This window comes from Lathamus discolor, chromosome 1 (genome assembly GCF_037157495.1).
Source record: "Lathamus discolor isolate bLatDis1 chromosome 1, bLatDis1.hap1, whole genome shotgun sequence".
Taxonomy (NCBI): domain Eukaryota; kingdom Metazoa; phylum Chordata; class Aves; order Psittaciformes; family Psittacidae; genus Lathamus; species Lathamus discolor.
In genome coordinates, this window is record NC_088884.1 from 75,099,148 (window position 1) to 75,120,027 (window position 20,880).

General features: G+C 48.2%; 1 protein-coding gene across 10 annotated transcripts; it reads left to right on the forward strand.

The window, feature by feature from the left end:
* The first annotated feature begins 543 nt into the window (after positions 1–543).
* On the forward strand, positions 544–20,460 carry SVOPL (SVOP like). Of its 10 annotated transcripts, none has more exons than XM_065680901.1 (17): positions 544–658; positions 1,333–1,618; positions 3,792–3,985; positions 5,027–5,118; positions 6,088–6,186; positions 6,622–6,693; positions 6,797–6,921; positions 8,415–8,478; positions 9,872–9,997; positions 11,550–11,678; positions 13,360–13,433; positions 14,791–14,993; positions 16,085–16,196; positions 16,992–17,073; positions 17,569–17,658; positions 18,025–18,138; positions 20,227–20,460. In XM_065680901.1, the coding sequence occupies exons 3-17, from the start codon at positions 3,907–3,909 to the stop codon at positions 20,236–20,238; spliced, it is 1,473 nt and encodes a 490-aa protein (XP_065536973.1). In that variant the 5' UTR covers positions 544–658; positions 1,333–1,618; positions 3,792–3,906; the 3' UTR covers positions 20,239–20,460. The 10 variants fall into 10 exon arrangements, with proteins under 10 accessions (XP_065536973.1, XP_065536964.1, XP_065536919.1 ...); XM_065680892.1 differs by having other exon boundaries at positions 16,997–17,073; XM_065680847.1 differs by having other exon boundaries at positions 18,025–20,460.
* The last annotated feature ends 420 nt before the right edge of the window (positions 20,461–20,880 follow it).

The window sequence follows — 20,880 nt, forward strand, 5'->3', positions numbered from 1 at the left end:
TCGTAGGTCCTCTGGACTGGTGATGATGAACTGGCTTTTGAACTGAGCTCACATAAACTTCAGGAATCAACTGTCTCTTGGATCCCAGCCTCTGGCTCCTGCCGCAAATAGTGCTTTCCTCAGTGTTTACCCATATGATGGCTCTTCATCCTGTCTATGGCCAGCACGGAGACCTTTCTTCTCACCCTCATTCTTTTGTTTCTCCTGGAGCTTTCACACAAGCAGATATTTCCTTTCATGTTTTACTCTGATCAGTCTTTGCATTTTCCTAACAGGTAACTAAAATACCATGAGGTGGTTAAAAAAATGTAATAGACATAGTATCTCTTTGTTCAATCCCAGACACCTGGGCCTGAGAGCACATCTGTCTGGCTGAGAATGTCAATGGTATTTTGGTCATTATTATATTTATTATATTATGTTTATAATATAATATTATTATATTTGATCATATCTTCATGCCTTGGGCAATATGGTCTAGTATGAGGTGTCCCTGCCCATAGCAGTGGGGTTGGAACTAGATGATCTTAAGGTCCTTTCCAACCCTAACTATTCTATGATTCTATGATTCTGTGCTGGGAAGCTGGAATGCCGAAACATCTGCACCCTCCTGTGACTGCACACACGCTGTCTGAGTTTTTGCAATGAAAACATGACGGTATGTATCTGGCAGCTTGGATCATGCATCTTAGTTCAGCAGATGCCAATAATGGTTGTAGCTGAATATTAGATATTATTAAGAAGAAAATATAAAATAAGGCTGTTAAATAGCATATGTTGGCTGGTAGAAAATGTCTTCCAGATGCTTGGAAGCATGATATTTGGCATGGGAGCTACACACTTCGATAAAACTGTTGCAGCATTGCTGCCAGCTCAATGTAGGTATTTCAAAACAAAAGGATTTGGGAACCCTTATGAGGGAGGGAGAAAAAACATCCCAATGTCTTTGCTAGCTTTCAGCAATACCAACACTCTTGGGCAGTAAAGGTTGGCATAGGCGTTCCTAGTCTATAGCACAATACCTATCAATCATAGCTCAGATTCATGGGCCAACACAACCTGGAGCACTGAGATTTGCTGCACGGTAAGGTCAGGATCACTGTGGCAGTTTAAGCCATGAATGTTCCCTACAGTTTGGTACTTGGTCAAGAAATTTTGGATGAAGCAGATAAATAGGTCTAAATTTTTTCTTGGTGCTGGCACCTGAATTGACTTCATCTGGCCTAATAGGGGCTGGTGGCTGCTCATGACTTTGAAGGGGATGGCAAAGGCACTTTACATGGGTGCCCCCAAAACCTGTCAGCTGGTGTTGCAATAGGTATGTCTCCACAGTGCCCTTCCTCCATCTCCAAGCAAGCACCATCACCTGTGGTGGGCAGCTCCTGTGGAGGACCTGTAGATGCCAAGGGACCAGCACAGGTCAGCGCTGGGAAGCCCCACCTGCAGGGTGGAGGCAGGTGAAGAGGAACTTGCCTGTGCCCAGCAAGGAGGAAACCTGACTCCTGGGAGCTGCATCCCAAAACCACAGCACCACCAGCACTCTAAAAAGAAAATAGAAGGTAAAGAAAACAGCCAGAAAAGATAAGGTCTGCTCCTTCGTGCCTGAGACACTGCAGAGGTAAGAAAGCTGCACTCAGAAAGAGAAAAAATATTTAATCAAGCCTTGGGTTAATAGTGGGGTATCTGATCATTTGTATGTCATATGCAGAAAGCTCGCTGGCTTTACTGACAGGATTCCCAGCTGGTCTCAATCACAGCATTTGTGATCACATCCATGTGCCCTTTGTGGCCTTGCAGACCTCCGGTGTGGGATCACAGCATCCTTGTGCCAGGTCCCAGGAGCAGTTTCACTGCACTCTTGGTTGCTGCCTTTGGATGCAGAATCACTATTTTCCCTGCCAGCAGCAGCTTTCTCACTGCTGGTATTTTGGCTCATGTAATTGGTATTTAGTATTTTCAGTGGGATTTACTAATAGCGACTCCTCAAAGAGGTGTAGTAGACATTAGCTATTCCCTCAAGGCAAACAGGGCTGCAAAGTTTTGGGATGATCAAACTGTGGGTTCAGTAGGAGCAGTTAGGGGGCTTACCGAAGTGTTGCATCTGAATCTCTGTCCTTTCAACATAAATGCTATATCAGAGTGTACAGTGCTAGGGACTTGCCTGAACAGTGGCTTCTTGTCTGCTTATGGATGAGTGAATTTTGCTCCAGCTGCCCCAGTACTTGGACAGGGAGGGATACAGGTGCCTCCACAGATTTCTGGTGTTAGCTGAGATGCTAGAAAAATGTACCCCACCTGCTCCCCCACTGCTATTTGAGAGCAGTATGTGTCTCACATAGGTGCAATCCACTATCCTGATGCCTCTGAGGGTGTCTTGGTTACTACGGGGTATCAGAGGTGTCACTGCACCCTTCTGCTTGAGCACCTGAGCCTCATCAGGGGCTCTGTACAGCAATGCCAGGGAATGGGGCTTCTTCCCATTTCTGGAAGAGCTGCAGCTGGGGGCAGAACGCAGTTGCAGGTTCCTAATCATAAAGACAGAAAAGGAGAAAAGCAGGTCCGCAGATCTGCTTGCAGACCCCTTTGCAATTCAGACACTCAGTAAAGCTTTACCTCTTATCCCAGGCTCTTCCAAGCATCCTGTTTGGTTGCTCTTGAGCCAGTTCCACTTGGAAATGGTCCCTAGCTGGTTGTCAGCTGGTGGCACTGTGTGCTGCTGGCAGCTATTGCTGCCTCTGATTACACTGCTGAGAAACATTTGTAAGCAACATCCTACGCATCCTCTTGCGTATGCTGGACTGTAATGATCTGTAACAGCAAGGTCAGTGTATGTGACCCAACTGACTAACCTGCCAATAGCCCTTAATGACCGCCTTGTAAATGTACCTCGGTTTAATGCTTTTAAGGTTTCCAGCTTGGGAGTGCTCTAACTCTGTGCTTTCTGTGTTTGTGCTGCCCTCTATCTCAGCTGGGATTTTGTATTTTAGTCATTAATTCCCTCAAACTTCATCTTACTGCAGCATCCCCAATCACTGCTGGGTGGCTTTAAATGCTGCCTGGGCCAAGTCCAGCAACCATGAATGGAGGTAATCAAAGGAGAGGGTGTCATCAAATTGAAGATATGTTGAGTACTCAGCAGGAAAGCTTGTGGGTTAAAGCAAGTGGTGTGCTTAATCCCTGCCCTGGGATTAAGATGAGCTTTTCTGACCAGGAAAAGTGGCTGTGATCAGGCCAAGAGATCTAGCACTGGAAAACAGAAACATGGGTGGAGGAAGCCAGCTCTCCCCTGTTGCAATCCAGAACACACGGCTGTGTTGCTTGCTGACCTGAGAGGATGGGGATTAGTGCAGTGGGGCGTGAGGCAGAGTATCAGGTTTGCCACCCTGCTCCTTGGCTGTTCCTACTAGCTGGCTCTGCCTCAGTGCTCCCAATTACAGAGTGCAGCACCTCTACAGCCCTCTCAACCCCAGCTCCCAAGGAGCAGCAATTTCTGCCATCAACAGGAGCAACCTGCTGGCGGTCATGTTATGTCTTGACTCTTGGAGATGCAGAATCTTTTGCCTGCCTCCGCATTTCACTCTCCTCTGGCTGGGGAAGGTTAGCAGGCCTCCAGTCTTCCCTAAGGCAATCCCTGGCCGGCGCAGTGCAATGAGTATTCTCTGTCAGTTCAACTAACTTATCTTGAGCAGTTTCTATGTATTCTTCACCAGACCCACTATGGGATGGGACATGTCCCAGTCGCTGCTTGAAACGAAGTCATGTTTGACCATGTCTTAATGTTTCCGCTCCAGCACAGGGAGCTGCTTTGCTGGTTTATTGCTCGGATGGCTTTGTGACTGCCCAGAGGTTTCACAGTTAAATCCCAGCCTTGCCTGGCAGTGACGGTGGATCCCAGCAGGAGCTGAGATGGCCACTGCACCAAAAGAGGCAGAAAATACTGTTGCTCTGGAGGAAATCTGCATGGAGAAGCAAGAAGCCCCAAAAGGTGGGTTCATAATTGACAGGACTAGGAATTTGGGTCCTCATTTAGCTGGGCTAGAGAGGGGGTCCCCAGTCCTGGCACTCTAGCTACCTAAACCCTCTGTACATGGAAACACAAGTATCAGCTCTGTGCTGCTCTCCTCTCACCACAGCTACCAGGCTGGTGGCTGCTGCATATGGTGGTGGGAAGAACTGGCTGGCTTGGCTTTTCTCAGGCCTCTGCTTTGTGTAAACATCTTACTATGTTGGTAATTCAAGTATTCTTATATTTTTAGCAAATAAATAAATGTATTCTACTTCAAAAGGATTTTTAAGTGAAAAAAAATTGTAGAATACCATTAAAAAGGCCTGAATTTGCAAAAAATAAAGAATTTCCTCTGTTCCATTACATAGGTAATGTTGATGGGTTTGAGATGACTGAGTTGAGAAAAATAGCCTGACAGAAAAATTTACACAGCTCTGACTTCACCTAAATAAGAGCTTAAAAGTATACATATACTGAAAGCTTTCTGCCATGTCTGTTTATAAAGCCACCCCAGCCCTGATCTTAAGATGCTTTTGTTAGCTCCTGAAATGGGGTGGAAAAGTCAGGAATAAAGGCTTAGGAGGCAAAACTGAGCCCAGAGCTCCCAGCTGTGGTTTCTTGTAGGGGTTTGGTACTGGGGCAGCTCCTGGCTCACACTGCCCGTGCTGGGAGTGGGCCCATACCCCAGGGGTGCAGAGGGAGTGAGCCTTAGGGCAGTTTGAGCAGGGGAAGGGAATGGACAGAGTCCAAGTCATGGGTTTCCAAAGCATCTCGAGTAATTCAGTACAAGGATGTCCTCCCTGCTGGCTGCTGTTTCAGCAACCACCTGATGTGCCCAGCAACCAATGTGCCCAGGGGCTGGTTAATGGACACACCACTAGTAGGTGTTTCCAGCCTTTCTTCTGGTGCGGACCCACAGAAACATGGAAAATGTTGACATTTCATAAAAGGGAGGTACAATTTGACTGCTGACATGGGATTTTATTTTTTTCTCTATCTTCCTTTCCCTTTGATGTTCAGGACAGAAGACGTTTACAGTGGAAGAAGCTGTGGAAACCATTGGATTCGGGAGGTTCCACATTTTGCTTTTCCTGATTATGGGGAGCACGGGGGTAGGTATCTGCAGCCATCTGCACTGGCCCAAAAAACACTTTCCTCATTTTCCTCATTATGTGCAGTAACAACCATAAGCACCATATTGCAGCCCGTATTTTTCACACATACCTACTCAAGCAGGATTTCTGCTGTTGTCATCTTTGCTCAAAATAGATCTTGGCCACAGCTGACATTGCTATTTCAGGGCAAAGCTGGGCAGGGTGGCTTAGAGCATCCTGGCCTGGCCCCTGCTGCAGAGCACTGTCCCACCAGGCAGCACTGATGGGGCACGTCTTCAGTAGCACCTGAGGGTTCAGCCTCCCAACAGCAATTTTCCTGCCATGCCGAGGGTACTCAAACCCTGTACACTCTGGCTGCTGTCCTCCTACCCTTGGCTACCTGAAAACCTTCCTAACTGGCAGGGTCTTGCCAGGTAGGTCTGATTTGTGACCAGAGGCAAAAGCCTGAGGCCAGGCTGGGGTAAAGATGCAGTAGGGCCACATCCATGAGAATCACTGCAGCTGAGATGTAAAAGCCTCTAGCTATGTGTAAATGATAGGCTCATTTCTTAACTGAAGCCAGCTGCTGGGGCAGACAGCCAAAGGAGCAATGGAGTTTTTAATAAAAAACAGCTTTAAGAGGTCATCTTTGTGCTAGATGCCTGAATTCACAGCTAAGTACCTAACCAAGCAGATTGGTTTCCAGAGGTAGTTGAAGATCTTCTACTAACACAGATGGGTAAGGGTGCCTTCTGGAAAGGATGAATCTTTCCAGTCTTCCTAGTTACACAGTGTACCTAGATACCTGCTTTTCAAGTGTTTATGTCTTTCCAGATCAGGCGCAGGATTCAGACCGTTATGGAGGCACCTTGGCTTCACAGGGCTGTTTTGACATGATGGGACTGCCATGGCTGCAGGCTTGGTAGGATTGAGGGACTTTACCCCGTGGGCTTCCCTTCTTGCTAACTTACACATTTGTTCCCAAAGGTGGCTGAAGCCATGGAGATCATGCTAATAGCTGTTGTGTCCCCTCACATCCGATGTGAATGGCAGCTTCAAGACTGGCAGGTGGCTTTAGTGACAACGGTGAGTGACTTGTGTTCCCCTCATGCAGGTCGTCCACCATGTGGTCATTGTCAGGGCACTGCCACAGGCTTTGTAAAGTACATTTCCCAGGGGACCAAATAAATTCCTGGGGTCTCCTCTCAGGGACTAGAACTGCAGAAAAACAGAAAGCGAGCTGATGTGAGCACACGTCCATGCCCAGAACTGTCATGTCAAGACAAGCCCCCACTTCCGTATTGGAGTCCTTGCCACCCAAACCCCATCTCTGAGGGCTGAAGCAGTGAGTGCCTGCTTGGAGGAAGTCAACCCTTCCTAGCCACCTTGCTCATGGTTCTGGGCACTGCAGTTCATCCTGCTGCTCAGAGAGAGCATTCATCTCACCTGCAGTTCAAAGAGCAGAGCCGACTGGTGCTGCCGGGACTGAGCCCTCCACAGCTGTGTTTCAATTCCCTTTAGATGGTGTTTTTCGGCTACATGGTGTTCAGCATAGTGCTTGGGCTGCTGGCCGACAGGTATGGCCGCTGGAAGGTGAGTGCGTGCCATGGGGTGCATGTCTTCTCCTGAGCCCCACAGGAACCATGCATCCTGCCAAGCCCACGGTCTGATGACCCTCATTTTTCCCCTTTTGCAGATTCTGCTGCTCTCATTCCTCTGGGGAGCCTATTTCTCCCTGCTGACCTCCTTTGCCCCATCCTACATCTGGTTTGTGTTCCTGCGGGCCATGGTAGGAGGTGGCGTGTCGGGCCATGCGCAAGGGTAAGGTTGTGCCTCATGCGTGGTAGCACAGGCAGCACCAAGCCAGCCTCCATAGTGAGGTTAACGAAGCCACCCATGGGCCTGGAGGGGCTGAGTTCCTGGGTTTGCAGCAAGGAAGTCTCTTCAGCTCATTTTGGCTGACCCTGGCAGTGCACTCTCTTTCCCTTGTGCTGAGCCTGATAAGCCATGGCTGTGCTGCGACCTGGGGGAGACAGCAGGGAAGGGGCCTCCACTGGGGCTGGAAGTGGAAAAGGAAGCAAATTGCTACATCAGAAAGAGGAGCAAATTCCCACATTTCCTTAAAGCAAAATGCCGTTCTGTAATTTCACTGAATCCTGGTTGATCAACCTAAACTGCAGTTCCCAAGGACTCCCAAGCCCTGGAATAGAGGAGGCAGCTGGTTTACATTAAGCCAGTGACAGAAGAATTACTAAACACATATAAAACCAATTAGACAGGTAACAGATGAGCAAAGGCTGCTTCTTCCTAAAGAAGTCACAGCAATTCTGCTTAAGTAGCAAATTCTTCTTGAACTGATGTAAAACGTTTCCACTTAAATGAAACTTTCTGCCCTGTTAGGGTGGGAAGGGAGGCATGGAGGGGGAGAGCAGAAATTCAGTGTTGGCAACCAATGCACTAGGAGCCTGGGAAAGTAAATTGTTTCTTTCAGCTCTCTCAGGGAGAGCATCTTCCGTGGCTCCTCGAAGCTTGGTTGCTGCCCAGGGAGAAAAGCCCCAAGCCAGTTGTTTGACCCAAAAGCCCTTTTCCATGGGACAGAGAAGAGGGAGATAGGTGCTGCTGGGAGGGTAAGGCACCCTGCTCCTGGGTCCCGCGTCCGCTGAATAACCAGCACTGCCTCCTTCACAGGAGGGGCCCCATTCCCTGGCCATGAAGGCTGTTCATGAGCCTATTGAGGATGGAGGGAAATTGCACAAATTACACATTTTATAAAACACTCCAACAGCTGAGATAGAAGGAGCCAACATGGGTCTCTCGCTACCGCTCTCTCTTTCCAGCCAAGGAAGCACCGATTCCCACCTGTGAACTTGAGAGCTGCCTGTGAGAGCTCCTCCCCCAGGCGCTATCCAACCGTTTGATAACAAGTGGAACAGGCTGTTTTCTGTAATGAAAAATAATGATTCACTAAAAATTGTCCGTCTACAAACATGTTCTACGTCTGTGCTGACACCTTGGTCACCCCACAGGATCTTCCCATGGGTTTTCTTGATGCACAGACTGAAGTGTTAACCTCCCTGTATCCTACAGCCATGGCTGTGGGAAAGGATTCATGGTGTGCATCTCTTTGGTGCCTGAGTGGAAGGCATATTAAACAGGGATTCATCATCTTGGGGTGCTGCTCAGTGGTGGAAGAGGGACGGTAGTCTGCCTGCAGGCAGCAATATCCAGCACTGACTGGGCTGAACTGGTACTTCATTAGTATAGAAGTTCTCATTGTTGCTGTATTTCTGTATTTTTTCCCCCTTTTTCTCTAGGCTTATCATAAAGACAGAATTTTTGCCCACCAAATACAGAGGATACATGTTGCCCTTATCTCAGGTAAGAGTGAGCACACTACTGTTTCTTCTAGCCCCAAGTCCCAGGAGATTTGTCCCACTGCTGTTTGGAAGCCAGATGTCCAGGACATCAGCCTTTCTCCCAGACTATTCAAGCTTGTCTGGGTCTGAGCCCCAGAGTGTGGCGTCCGTGTTATTAAAGGCAGCTGCCTGCAGAAAAGAGGCACTAACATCAAGTAACTGGGTGCTCCAACCACTGCATGGGGACTTTGAGTGTTGGATGGCACCATGGCTTTAACAGGGCCAGTGCTGATGGGCTGGTAGGCACTAGAGCCAGCAGCACTGCCGGCCCCCTCCAGGCCTGAGCTCATTCCCTCCTCTCTTCGGACCCCCATTGATAATAAGCAGTTAAAAAGGTGATGCCCAGATGACGTCCTAATCTGTGCATCTCCCTGTCCCTGCACATTGGACATTGTGCAGGATAGGGGCAACACAGATTCCCAAATTTGGCCCCAGACATGCTGGGAGGGTTGTGCCCGCTTGCTGGGCAAAGACCACAGCAAGCATGACTTGGGTGGCTGCTTACGCCAGATTTCTGCAATGGGCACTTGCTGCATGTGCAAATGATCTGTGGAGCATTCATTGAGCACACGAATCCGTCTGACTGTTGAACCAAAAGTGTTTGTATATGGTCTTGGTGGAAGGGATAATTTGCTTTTCATTACTGCCTGTTTGATCCCAGGGCTTCATTACCAAAGTGTCACCAGAAACACAAGGCTTTATAAAAAGGAACAATGTTATTTCTCCCCAGAAATTTATTTCTGCCCACAGATTACTCATGAACTTGTTGTGGCTCCTATGCATTGGTTTGTGCTTTGTGTTGGCTGAACTCCCTTGGGTGGTCCCCTGGAAAGGGATGGGTCTCCTAATGGCAACAAGTGAACTTCAGGGAGGAATGTACTTGCAGATCAGGGGGCCAGATTCTCCATTGGCATAACTTGGCATTGAGTCTCTGGAGACCCACCAACTTCCAGCAGTGGAAATCTGGCCCACTTTTGCCTTTGGTGCTTGTAAATCTGCTGCATCCCTGCAGAGCTTTAGACAAGAGGAAAATTCATGGGCATGAGCATTAGCAGAGCAGTGACTGGAATTACAAAAGAAGTGGCTTTAAATACAACATAACAGCAAGTGATCTGTTTGCATCTGGAGCTAATTAAGACCATCTTCAGCCATCCCTCCCCAAATACTTGTCTTTCATTCCCTCTTTCTTCAACCCAAGCTGAGCTTCTCATGGATGGCATAGGATGGGTCACTTTGAACTACAGTGCTCCCCAGCACAGATCCCCACCTATCCATGGAACCAGACATGAAGGGAAGAAAACAAACAAATTGTTGCCATGTGTGCATGTTTTAACTCCCTCCTTTCCCTTGGAAAGGTGTTTTGGTTGGCAGGATCCATGTTGATCATTGGCCTGGCATCGGTGGTGAACCCAACCATTGGCTGGCGATGGCTGATCAGAATTGCCTCCATCCCCGGCATCCTTCTCATCCTGGTGTTCAAGGTAGGAAAAGCTTCCCTCCCAGCTCCCTGCCACCGACCTGGCATCTCCCCAGGCACCAAGAGGCATTGCCCTGAACCCCCCACAAACCTGGAGATGTCGTAGAGTCACAGAATAGTTTGGGTTGGAGGGGACCTTCAAAGTTCAGCTGGTCCAACCCCCCTGCAATGAGCAGGGATGTCTTCAACTTGATCACGTTGCTCAGAAGCACATCCAGCCTGGCCCTGAATGTCTCCAGGGATGGTGCATCCACCACCTCTCTGGGAAACCTGTTCCAGTATTTTACCACCCTCACTGTGTCCTCCTTTCGCCACTTCAGCCCTCTCACCTGGGGGACTTGGGAAGGTCCTGATGGCCTGGGGAGGCTGCAGATCAGGTGCTGAGAAGATGTCACCCTGTGGGAGATGACTGGGCTTTGCTGCCCTCCTGTAGCCCTCCAGCACCCCAGGCTCCAGTGTCCGTGCTGCCAGCAGTACACAGGGACCATGGTGACAGGCACCATCGAGAGGAAGACAGGCTAGGAAGGGTATCAAAATCACAATACCTTCAGTCTAGTGCTGGTCCCTTCAGTCTTTACATGTGTTAGTGCTGGTGAATGAAACCCCAGTAGAGTGTTTGCAGAGCAAACGGGTGTCTGGGTCAACTGCAGCTTCCCCGGGTTTACTCAAGCTTCAGAAATACCAGCCTCAGATATGGGGACAGTCTTATTTGTGGGGAGTGGTGCGGAAAATCCCTGCTTACAGTGCTCATGGGCACTGCAGCTGCAGCTGGTGCAAGCTGTGCAGATGAGAAAGCCCTTCCTGCAGCTGAACAAATAGGCAAGTCCATCTGGGGTGCTACCTGGGCAGTCAAATGCAAGGTCACTGTGAATGTCCAGTCATGCAACTTTGATGTTTGGCATTACTGATATTTTGCCATTTAAAAAAAAAAAAGAAAAAAAGAGGGTATGAAAAGTTTTTAGTCTAGAAGGAAAAAAAAGACACAGCATGCATGCCTTTAAGAAGAGAAGGAATCTTTAACTTCCATTTCAGTGATACAGATGTAATTGTTTATAATTTAGCAGAACCATCATTTAATGGAAAGGTATCTCATTTTGGAAAGACCACAGGTGTGTGTGAATGCTGCGAATGCTAGTGATGAGTTTGTTCCTAAATTTCACCCATGTCTTCCCTTTTTTTAATGGCCTTGCTGTGTCTTCTAAGACTTTTGCTTAAGTAAGTGGCAAGTGCCTCGTCGTTGTCTTTGTTGAATCTGTGTCTTTGGCTTCCATCTCTTATAAGTGCCTGCCGTGGTCAGCTCAGTGGCAGATCCCTAGGAAATGGACCAAGAAATGGGTTTGTTGGGCAGGGTGAGCTGCCCACTGTGAGGTATGGGGAGCCAGGACACACAGGGATGCGCCAGGGCATGGCTGGGGAGGAGCACAGGCAAAAGGCTGCTCCAGCTGAGGTGGAGCCCTGTGCTAGCCTGGCCAGGCTCCTGGGCATAGCGGGAAGCTGTGGAGGGTTGTGTGGACAGAGAGGTGCAGAAAAGCTTTCTGACGCTGCTCTGCTTTCAGTTCATCCCGGAGTCGGCGCGGTACAACATATCCGTGGGCAATGTGGCGGCTGCTTTGGCCACGCTGCAGAGGATAGCCAAGATGAATGGGGCGGCGATGCCTGACGGGGTGTTGAAGGAGCCCGCCAAGGTAAGCTGAGCCATTGCACTGCTTGGCCCCTCTGTCCAGGGCTGCTGGGATCTGAGTTTGGGGAAGGGAGTGGGATGGCCAAGCACATCTCACTCTGCCTCTCTCCTCCTGCTTGCCTGGTTTGGTTCCAAACAGCTCTGGAATGTGATGATGGTAGATGTAATTTTTCTTTTGGAGAGACAGCAGTCTTGGCCCTCAAACTGGAACTGAGTTTTCTGGGGGGTTTAGCATTCTCTGTGTTCACTCAGAAAAAATATTGTGCTGAGAAAAGATCTGCTTCCTTTACTACAAAGAGGGCTCTTGGCAAAGTATGTTCTCCCTTACTGCCCAGCCATCCCCCCGGGTTGTTCCCTATGCAATGAGACCTGGGACCTGCCCCTTAGGGTCCCTCCCAGGACTGTGGCTGCTCAGGGTCCCAGCCATGAGGTCAACCCATGTCTCTCAGAGGCTTCCACCAGCCACTGGCTGGGCTTATCCACTGGGTCCCAGCATCCAGGTCTCTGAATATGGAGCCATGGACCAGCAGAAGAGGGTCAAAGCAGGAGAGGCCATTGCACAGCTACCACTGTTTCCACCTGTAAGCAGCTGAGCACTCAGGAGTTGATTACTACTGGAACAAAACGCCCAGAAGCATGTGTGGATGTTGCAGGCAGAACAGGACAGGAGCTGGGAACCAGAATTTCCCCTCCAGGGCTGCTCCCCCTTACCCCCAGTCTAAGCAATGCTGACTCCGGGGTGTGAAGACTTATTCACATGTCTCCTTTGACCCCCAGGAGATGAAGATTGGACAAACCTATTGTCCAGGGCCTCAGAATTGTTACCCAACTATTTTTTAGTAAGTCCCTTTCCTGGACCTCTTTGCTGCTTAGTCAATCCCACAGGCACCAAGCATTGTCCTGAGCAATTCATGCAAGATGGTGCTATTGTATTGGAATTAATTAGGATTAAAGCTTCCCTGTAGTTTAATTGAATTTATGTAATGGACCCGCCTTGGCTGTGGGAAGGGTTTTTGTTCGCTGTGCCCCCTCTCGGCCTTAACCAATGATGAGGAAAATATAGGCAGCCCAAAACACCCCTGGGAACTCTTGCCCCTTGGTGGTGGATGCTGGGGCAGCTGCCAGCTCCTGGGGAGCAGCAGGGCAGGCAGGGCCCTGCAGTGCCTGCTTGCGTCTCTGCTCATTGGCATTTCAGGCCTCCCAGCAAGATGTATGTGGCCACAGGCTTGCTCCACTTGCAGAGCAGGGGAGGCTGGGACCCTCTCCTCAGCACATGGGGCAACAGGAGCTGCCAGCATCAACTGGGGCACCCTCTAGCACCAGGATGGTCATGCTGGGGCCAGGCTGCTGAGAGCTGGGGGAGTTCTGTGGGTGCCAGGGGTGTTCTCTTCTCCTCCTCTCCATCCTTTGCAGCTCATCCTCCTGTGGGCATCCTTTGGGAAGAGGGGCTTTCCTCTCCGAAGGGCTGATGTGGTGCTGTCAGTCCCTCTGTCAGTCTGTCTATGCATCAGCAGCTTGGGGCGAGGGCAGGGAGACCCTGGGGTGCCTGCTGCTCTCGCAGAACACTCACCCTGTATAAAAGATGCCTTTTACAAAACTTCCTATAATATATAATATTTCATAATATGTGTTTCATAGTATATAATTCATAATATTTCATTATATTTCTCTCTAATGATTTGCAGGAAAGGAGAGGAAGATTCAAGGACCTCATCCACCCCAAATACCTCAGAACCACTTTGCAGATATGGATCATATGGTAAAAAATGTCTTTTTTCTTCCTTTTATTCATTTGGTTGTCAGCTCATTCTCTCAGCTGAATGTGTGCAGGGAGCTGAAGCCTCCCCATGGCTCTGTCATTACAAGGCACCACTTCTGCCTTAGGAGGCAGCTGTAGATCCTTGCCACCTGGAGGAGGAGTATGTGTGCATGGCTCCTGGTCTCAGACACCCTGTGTGAGTCACTGTTAACATAAGCAGAAGGCTGAACATCCAGGATGGTGCAGGGTGCTGTGAGCCCTTCCTCAGGACAGGGCAGCTTAGGGGAGGTGGGGTGGGAGCCGTAGGAGAAAGGCAGCAGCATGCACCCGCTGTGTACCCGCGGCTCTGCTTCCCTTCTTGGTGTGAACACGTTCCTCCCAAGAGGGGGACAAACGCACCACCTTCCAGGCCAGCCAATACGTCAGTCCTACAGGGCTTCAGCAGAAACTCATGAGCTGTTACCAGTGCCACTGGCTGGGGAAAATTAAGATTGAAGAGGGATGCGTTTCATATGCAGTGTTCCCCGTAGCTGCATGCGAGGGTCTTATATGTTTCATTGACTTTGCTGTCTGGATGGAGATGTATAAATAATGAGTCCATGGGAACTCATTGACCCAAACTGTTGCTAAGCCAGGCCTTGAATTTTTCATATTCTCCCACCCTCCACTTGTGCGTTATGAAATAATCCTTTTTGTTTGTTAATCCTCCTTTCTTTCCGGGTTGCTGGCGTGTTCTCAGGTTTGCATTCCCACTCCCTGTGCTCCCTAAGCATCCTTCGCCTCCCCAGGCAGGCAGCTTGTCTCCTAGCCCAGATTCTGCTGCTCATTTCTGGAACTGCCAGGGGGAGTGGTTAAAGAAGAGTGAAAATTACTTCTTGGCCTGCTTGTGCTTAGGCGTGTGCTGAATTACTTGATAATGACACAGCCAGGCTGCCATCACCAGTGCTGTGCTCTTGACAGTCAGCCAGGGTGCAATGTGAGCCTCTCCAGCCACTTAATGAAAGCTCCTTTCAAAATCCCTGGGCAGGAAAGAGAACAGCAAAACCCTGGACAGTTGCTTCATGTGAGCTGCAGCATCAGGGCCTGATGCTGAGACTCCCGGGATTCCCAGGGAGGGGCGGCTTGGCAATGCCTCCACTCACAGCCCTGCATGAGGAAAGGGACCGCAGGGGCAAGCTCTCCTCTGGTCACCTGCTGCAGAGCAAGGTGCAGCACTAATGGGCGAGCAAAGCAAGAGTGGTGGGTTGACCCTGGCTGGGCACACCAGAATAGGGCACCAAAACCTGCTGTGTTTCATTCCCCTCACCTTCCCCATGGCTGCTGCCGCCGCTCACCGCAGCGTTCCTTCCCCACCCAGGCTTGGCATAGCTTTTGCTTACTACGGCGTCATCTTGGCCAGCGCTGAGTTACTGGAGCGGGACCTCGTCTGTGGTTCCGCAGCCCCACCGGTGCAGGACTCCGGCGATGACTCTGAGGAGAGCCGCAGCCCCTGCCACTGCCGCCTGCTCGGGCCCGCTGCCTACCAAACCATGATCATCAGCACTGCTGGAGAGATCGCACGTAACCTCCTCTCCCCTCCCTGCCAGCTCCTTCTTACAGCCAGCCAGTGCTCGCCGCAGAGCCTGTAGCTGTGTGTGCACTTCCTGATGGGCCAGGCGTCGCAATGTCCTCCGCATTGCTGGCAACTGGCACTTCAAACAAAGGTCTGGGGGACAGGCCGTGAGCTGGTGGCAAGGGGTAAGAGTGGGCATTGCTCCCTAGGCAAGCAGTTCAGCTTCTGGTGATAGCACAGGTCCTTCCAACAGCAAGGACCTCCTTAGCAGTTAGTATGTACTGACAGCCTTGGTTAAAATTGCTCTCAACTTACAAGAACTGAGCACGGCTTCCCAAATTCCCAGACACGTAGCTTTTGGAAAGTCATAAATAAGCAAGGACTGCAAATAGTCAGATTGATGTGAATAAATGCATCGCACGAGTGTCCTGCCTTCCGAGAGATGGTGGCCTCAGGAGCAGGTCCTGTGCTGAGCACTACAGTAAAGGACAGCTAAACACCCAGCAAACCAAAATGCTTCCTGGTGCAGCCTTCCTGGGAGTGCTGGGCCATGGCAGGACATCCCAAAGGCACCCTTGAAAGAACCTGGCACTGTGTGTGTGTCTAGTATTGCAACATGCCTGGGACAGCCGCGCTTTCCCTGGCTCATGTCTCAGCAGCTGAGCTACAACGTGAGCGGGTGTCAGATGCTGCAGGTACAGCCAGGCTAGGACCAGTCCAGTGATGCACTCGGGTGCCTGCCTGGCTCCCAGCTCATGGGGGTCACACTCTGGGCCTGTTTCTGGCTTGGCTGAGGCCAGAGGGAGCAAAACCACCCAGGGCTGTGGTGCTCGCCCAGTGGATGCCTTCAGAGGAGGGAAATGTTGGAGAAGCACAGGCTCCATCCTCTGAGGGGAAGGACAAAGAGAAGGTATGGGAGCAAATTACAGGGTTGGGGTACAAGAAGAGAATTACAGGGTTTGTGCATTTACAGAGCATTTGGCAGGCAGTGGGGATGCAGAGAGGTATTTTGAGGCACACTCTACAAGGTTTATCAAGACACAGACAATCATCACAGTGTGGTCGTCTAACATTTTACAGTTTTCCTTTTTATCTGCAGTAAATCCTTTGAACATTCTTGGCATCAATTTCCTCGGAAGACGACTGAGCCTGAGTATCACCATGGGATGTACGGCCCTATTCTTTCTTCTCCTCAATATCTGCACCTCCAGGTAGCCTGGATCAGCATGACAGTCGTTCTGGGGGGCTTGCAGTCCTGGGCAGGGGGCAGTACCTGTGGTAATCTCGGGTCACCGGTTGATCAGGCCAGTAATTCCTGTACATCTGCAAAAACCCCACTGACTGGATCCCTCCCCTTCCTGGGAAAGCTGCAGCAGGACATGCTGTGGTGCAGCAGCGTGCAGGGGGGTCACTTGTATGCTTGCGGGAAGCCATGTGGGCTCAATAATACAATAAGTTGTTTTCTACTAAATTCACATAAAAATGATGTGAACAGCATCCGCCAGAAAGTAGTCATATTTTTCATTTGTTTTTTCCCTTTTTTTGGCAATGCTAGATCTATTTCCTCAGTTTTAGAATCAGGCACTTCACTGGGGGAAATCCAGCAACAGCCAGGACAAACGAGGCATTGAGCAATCTGGTCTAGTGGAAGGTATGCCCTTGGCAGAGGGTTGGAACTGGAAGAGCTTCAAGGTCCCTTCCAACCCAAACCCTTCTGTGATTCTATGTAATGCTGAAGGCACCAGCTGAGACACTATGGTCCTCTTCAGATGATTCCCTCCAGGGTCTAACACTTGCCTAAAGGAAAATGAAGGAGCAGTAGCCCATTGTCAAACATGCCATGCCAACAGACAAAAGAAAGTTTATTCTTGTCAGCCATCAACTTTTCCTTACGCTTTTCTTTGTATTAAGCTGTAAAAGCCTTAGCAAAGTGCATATGCTAGGTTGCATCTCTGCTGATCCCCATTCAGTGCCTAACTCTTTGCTCCAGATAGCTTTCTCTCCAGTGCAGGCATGACTGGGTTTCTCTTCATGCTACGTGCCTTGGTTTCAGCGAACTTCAACACCATCTACATTTACACAGCAGAGGTGGGTGCTCCTGAAACTACGGTAATCTGCTCTGTCGTATGAAAGACCATTTGCCTATACCCAGGAATGCTGCCATATTCATTAACTAGTTAAGAGTCACCTTCCTTGTACTAAGCATGATCTGGCTTCCTTGTACTAAGTACCTCTGACTGATTTCATATGCAAGAATCAGAAAACTAGTTGAAGATGATAAGAGGAGGTGGAAGAGGAATGCCCTACTGAGGTATCTGTTGGTCAGCTACTACAAAACGTTATTTTTGAAGATGTTGTGTACCACCATCTTCCAAACCCCACAATCTTTCCCCTGCAAAGTTAGAAAATAAGCTACCACTTAAAAATAACCTTTTCCATTACCTAAGGAGTAGTATGAGGTTATATATACATTTTTTGTTCACTTAGTGCAAATTGCTGTGTTCCACCTGCAAAGTAAAAATAAGGACACATATCACAGATTATTGTTGCACTAAAATCTGATTTCCTTCTGGCCTGTTTTAGGTTTATCCCACGACAATGCGGGCCCTGGGGATGGGAACAAGTGGGTCACTGTGCCGTGTTGGAGCTATGGTGGCCCCGTTTATATCGCAAGTAAGAGCACACTTGGTAATGCTGGTAAACATAGTGCCAATCACTGCTATCAGATACACAAAGAGGTGTCCCTGAAGTTCACACACACACACAGAGAAAAGGTGGATGCAGTCAGTTCTCTGCTCCCAACTCTGCATACAGAGTACTTATGAAGTCTTTGCTAGATGTAGCTCTGCATAAATCTCATCCCAGAGCCTAGCTTGCTAGTATTTATTACTTTCTGAAAGCACATAAGGATTCACAAGACATTATTTTCCCTATCGTCACATCTTTCAGGTGCTTCCAAACCTTTGCCCACTCTTTTAATTCCTAACTGCTAGCCCCCCATACCACTGAGCAGATGTTTGAACTGGTTTTTGCCTGCAGGTTCTTATGAATGCTTCTTTCCTTGGGGCCCTGTGTCTTTTCTCATCTGTGTGCATTGTCTGCGCAATCTCTGCGTTCACACTGCCCATCGAGACCAAAGGCAGGGCACTGCAGGTTTGTATTACCACTCCAGGAGCTCCTGCTAAGTGCTATTCTAAATGCTCTTTAGAAACTAGTAGATTATGATTCAGCTGGAATTCAAATCAAACTCTCCTGAGGATTAATAAGCCAAAGAAAGGCCTGACTGGCAAGCACAGACCGTGCTGTGGCAGCAGCTTAAAGCACTGTCACCCCATTTGCCTAAAGCTCATTTCTCATAAAAGAACAAACCAGCACACCGCCCCTAGTCCCAGCCACCTCATGCAAGTGTGTTAGCTTCAGCTAGTGCAAGCCTCTCTTTGCTAGTACCTTTCCAGCCCTGACTTGAAGCTGCTGCTTCACAGGCACATATTCTGGGCTGCTGGTACTGCAGGAAGAAAGGATAGCAGACACATGTAACACCTTCAACTACTAAGCCATTTCCTCACAAATTCAAGTCAAAACACCCAACTGTATCAGCGTGTTAGCCAAGCCCTTGTTGCTAGTGTTTCCTATAAAACACTCAGTCAGAACACTAAACACAAAGATTATGGGGAAAGTTTCAATTCAGCCAGCCTCCCTTGCACAGGTTTAGTTCAATTACAGGAGGTGGTGAGCAGTTGTGTGATTCTGGTCAACTCAGCTACACTAGCATGGACATTTTCGCATCGTGCACGCAGCATGCGCCCACCACGCTGCCTGTTATTCTGCAGCCTTACCTGTACAGACCAGAAGACCATGGGCTAAATAATCCACATTCTTCAGTGGCATAGAGCAAACCAGATGTTTGAACAAACTGTTTTATGAAGGCTTTAGCACTACACTTTTGAAAAGCCAGACATACAAACACACACGTATTACATATATGCACACACTTAACTTCACTGGGTCTTATCTAAGGTTTTTTCACTGGGACCTTAGGGTTTTCAGAAAAACAACATATTAATCATTGCCTGCTTCTTTAAATGGTTATCTTTTAGAAATGCTTGTCTTCTATGTTTTTATGCCATTTAAAATATCTATACGATACTCTGTAAAAGATATGGGGGGAAAAAAAATCAAAAGTTAAGTAAGGAAGTGGACAAAGCACCTTAATCTTCCCTTGTGGGTGAAATTCAACCCCATGCACAGAGGCCAGAGAGCCACTTAGGCTTTCAAATGGTTGGATTTACAATAATTACTAAGCAAAACACTTCATTAAAACTGCTTTAGACATTAAAGGAAAGCTTTGATTCCACTACAGTTGAATTAACTTTGGCTAAGAGTGGTCAAGATAAATGGGAGTGTAATGATTCCTTAACAGGATCCCCCCCTTTTCCTGCAGACTTAGCTCAATAGCATTATTATTCTCCTTGCTACAAATAAGAGTTATAAGCTCCAGCTGCTGGCCTTTACATGCGCAAGTCAGAAGGATGGAATAATAAAAACCTGCAGAATTAGTTGTGTACTCTGGGAAGTTGCCATTAGATCTTAAACTGAACTTGCTAGCTCTCATCTCATGGTCATTTCAGAGATTACGTTTTGTGTACATAGTCCTTCAGGGATTGCTGAATCATGACTAGTGAACATACTGTCCAAGGGCCTCACACAATAGTCATCCAACCCATACAAGAATTCAAACACATAATGTAAAAGCTCTGTTAACACGGAAGTTCTTCCCTGTGAGGGTGCTGAGGCACTGGCACAGGTTGCCCAGAGAAGCTGTGGCTGCCTTATCCGTAGTAATGTTCAAGGCCACGTTGGACAGTGCTTGGAGCAATGCAGTCTAGTGGAAGGTGTCCCTGCCCATGGCAGGGGGTTGGAACTGGATGATCTTAAGGTCCTTTCCAAACCAAACCATTTTATGTTAATATTTAGACCTAAGGCTCCAGACAATAGATGTGTTCCTTCATTTAGAGCTAGTTTAAGCAACAAAATAAAAATTATGTAAGTAACTTTTTGTGAAATCTAGAAAATGACATTTAAAAAGCATATTTACTCACCAGTCTTCTCTCAAAGCAGTCATGGGGCAACAGCATTTGGGCAGATCCAAATGCACATTATTTTCCCCTGTATTCATATTTCTGTTGGTTTTCATGTGCATTTTATTAATTTTACGTTGGTTTTTTTTCTTTCCCGTTTTAGCAAGTAAAATGAAAGCGAGTGTTTGATGTTGGATTAGGTTGGAAGGAAAAATAAACCTTTGGAATCTGTCATTTCCTGGCAGCTGCATTTGATGTTGATTATTTCTCCATACCATTTCCATTATTAAAAATGGCAACTGAACAGTGCAAGAGCTATGAATTGTATAGACAAATGGCAAATTTCTCAAGGACAATCCCTTTCTTATGATTCAATAAATAGATGCTTTTTACCTGTCCCATGAAGTGAAATGAAGACTCTTTACTACCAGTACTATTAGTAGTGACATTACACACACACACACACACCCCTCAAGCAAAAAAAAAAACCCAACCGCAAACCAACCAACCAAACCACCCCCCAAGAAAAGGAAAACAGCCACCATTCAGCGGACTGAGGCAAAGGGGAAAAAACACATTGAAGTAGATGCAGTCTTTGCCATAGCAGCTTGAAAGAATGCAGTACTTTAAAAATAAAATTGCCTTCCTCAACTATTTGTGCCTATACCACCTGCGTTAAAGTAGCTAAATTTAACATCTCAAAAACCTCAGTGCAGAGACAATTTCTGAGGATTCTTAGGGTGACATTCAAGAGCAGAAAATGAAGGTTGGGTCAGATTTTTCCAGTGGATTAAACAAGACAGTTTCAAACAGTTTA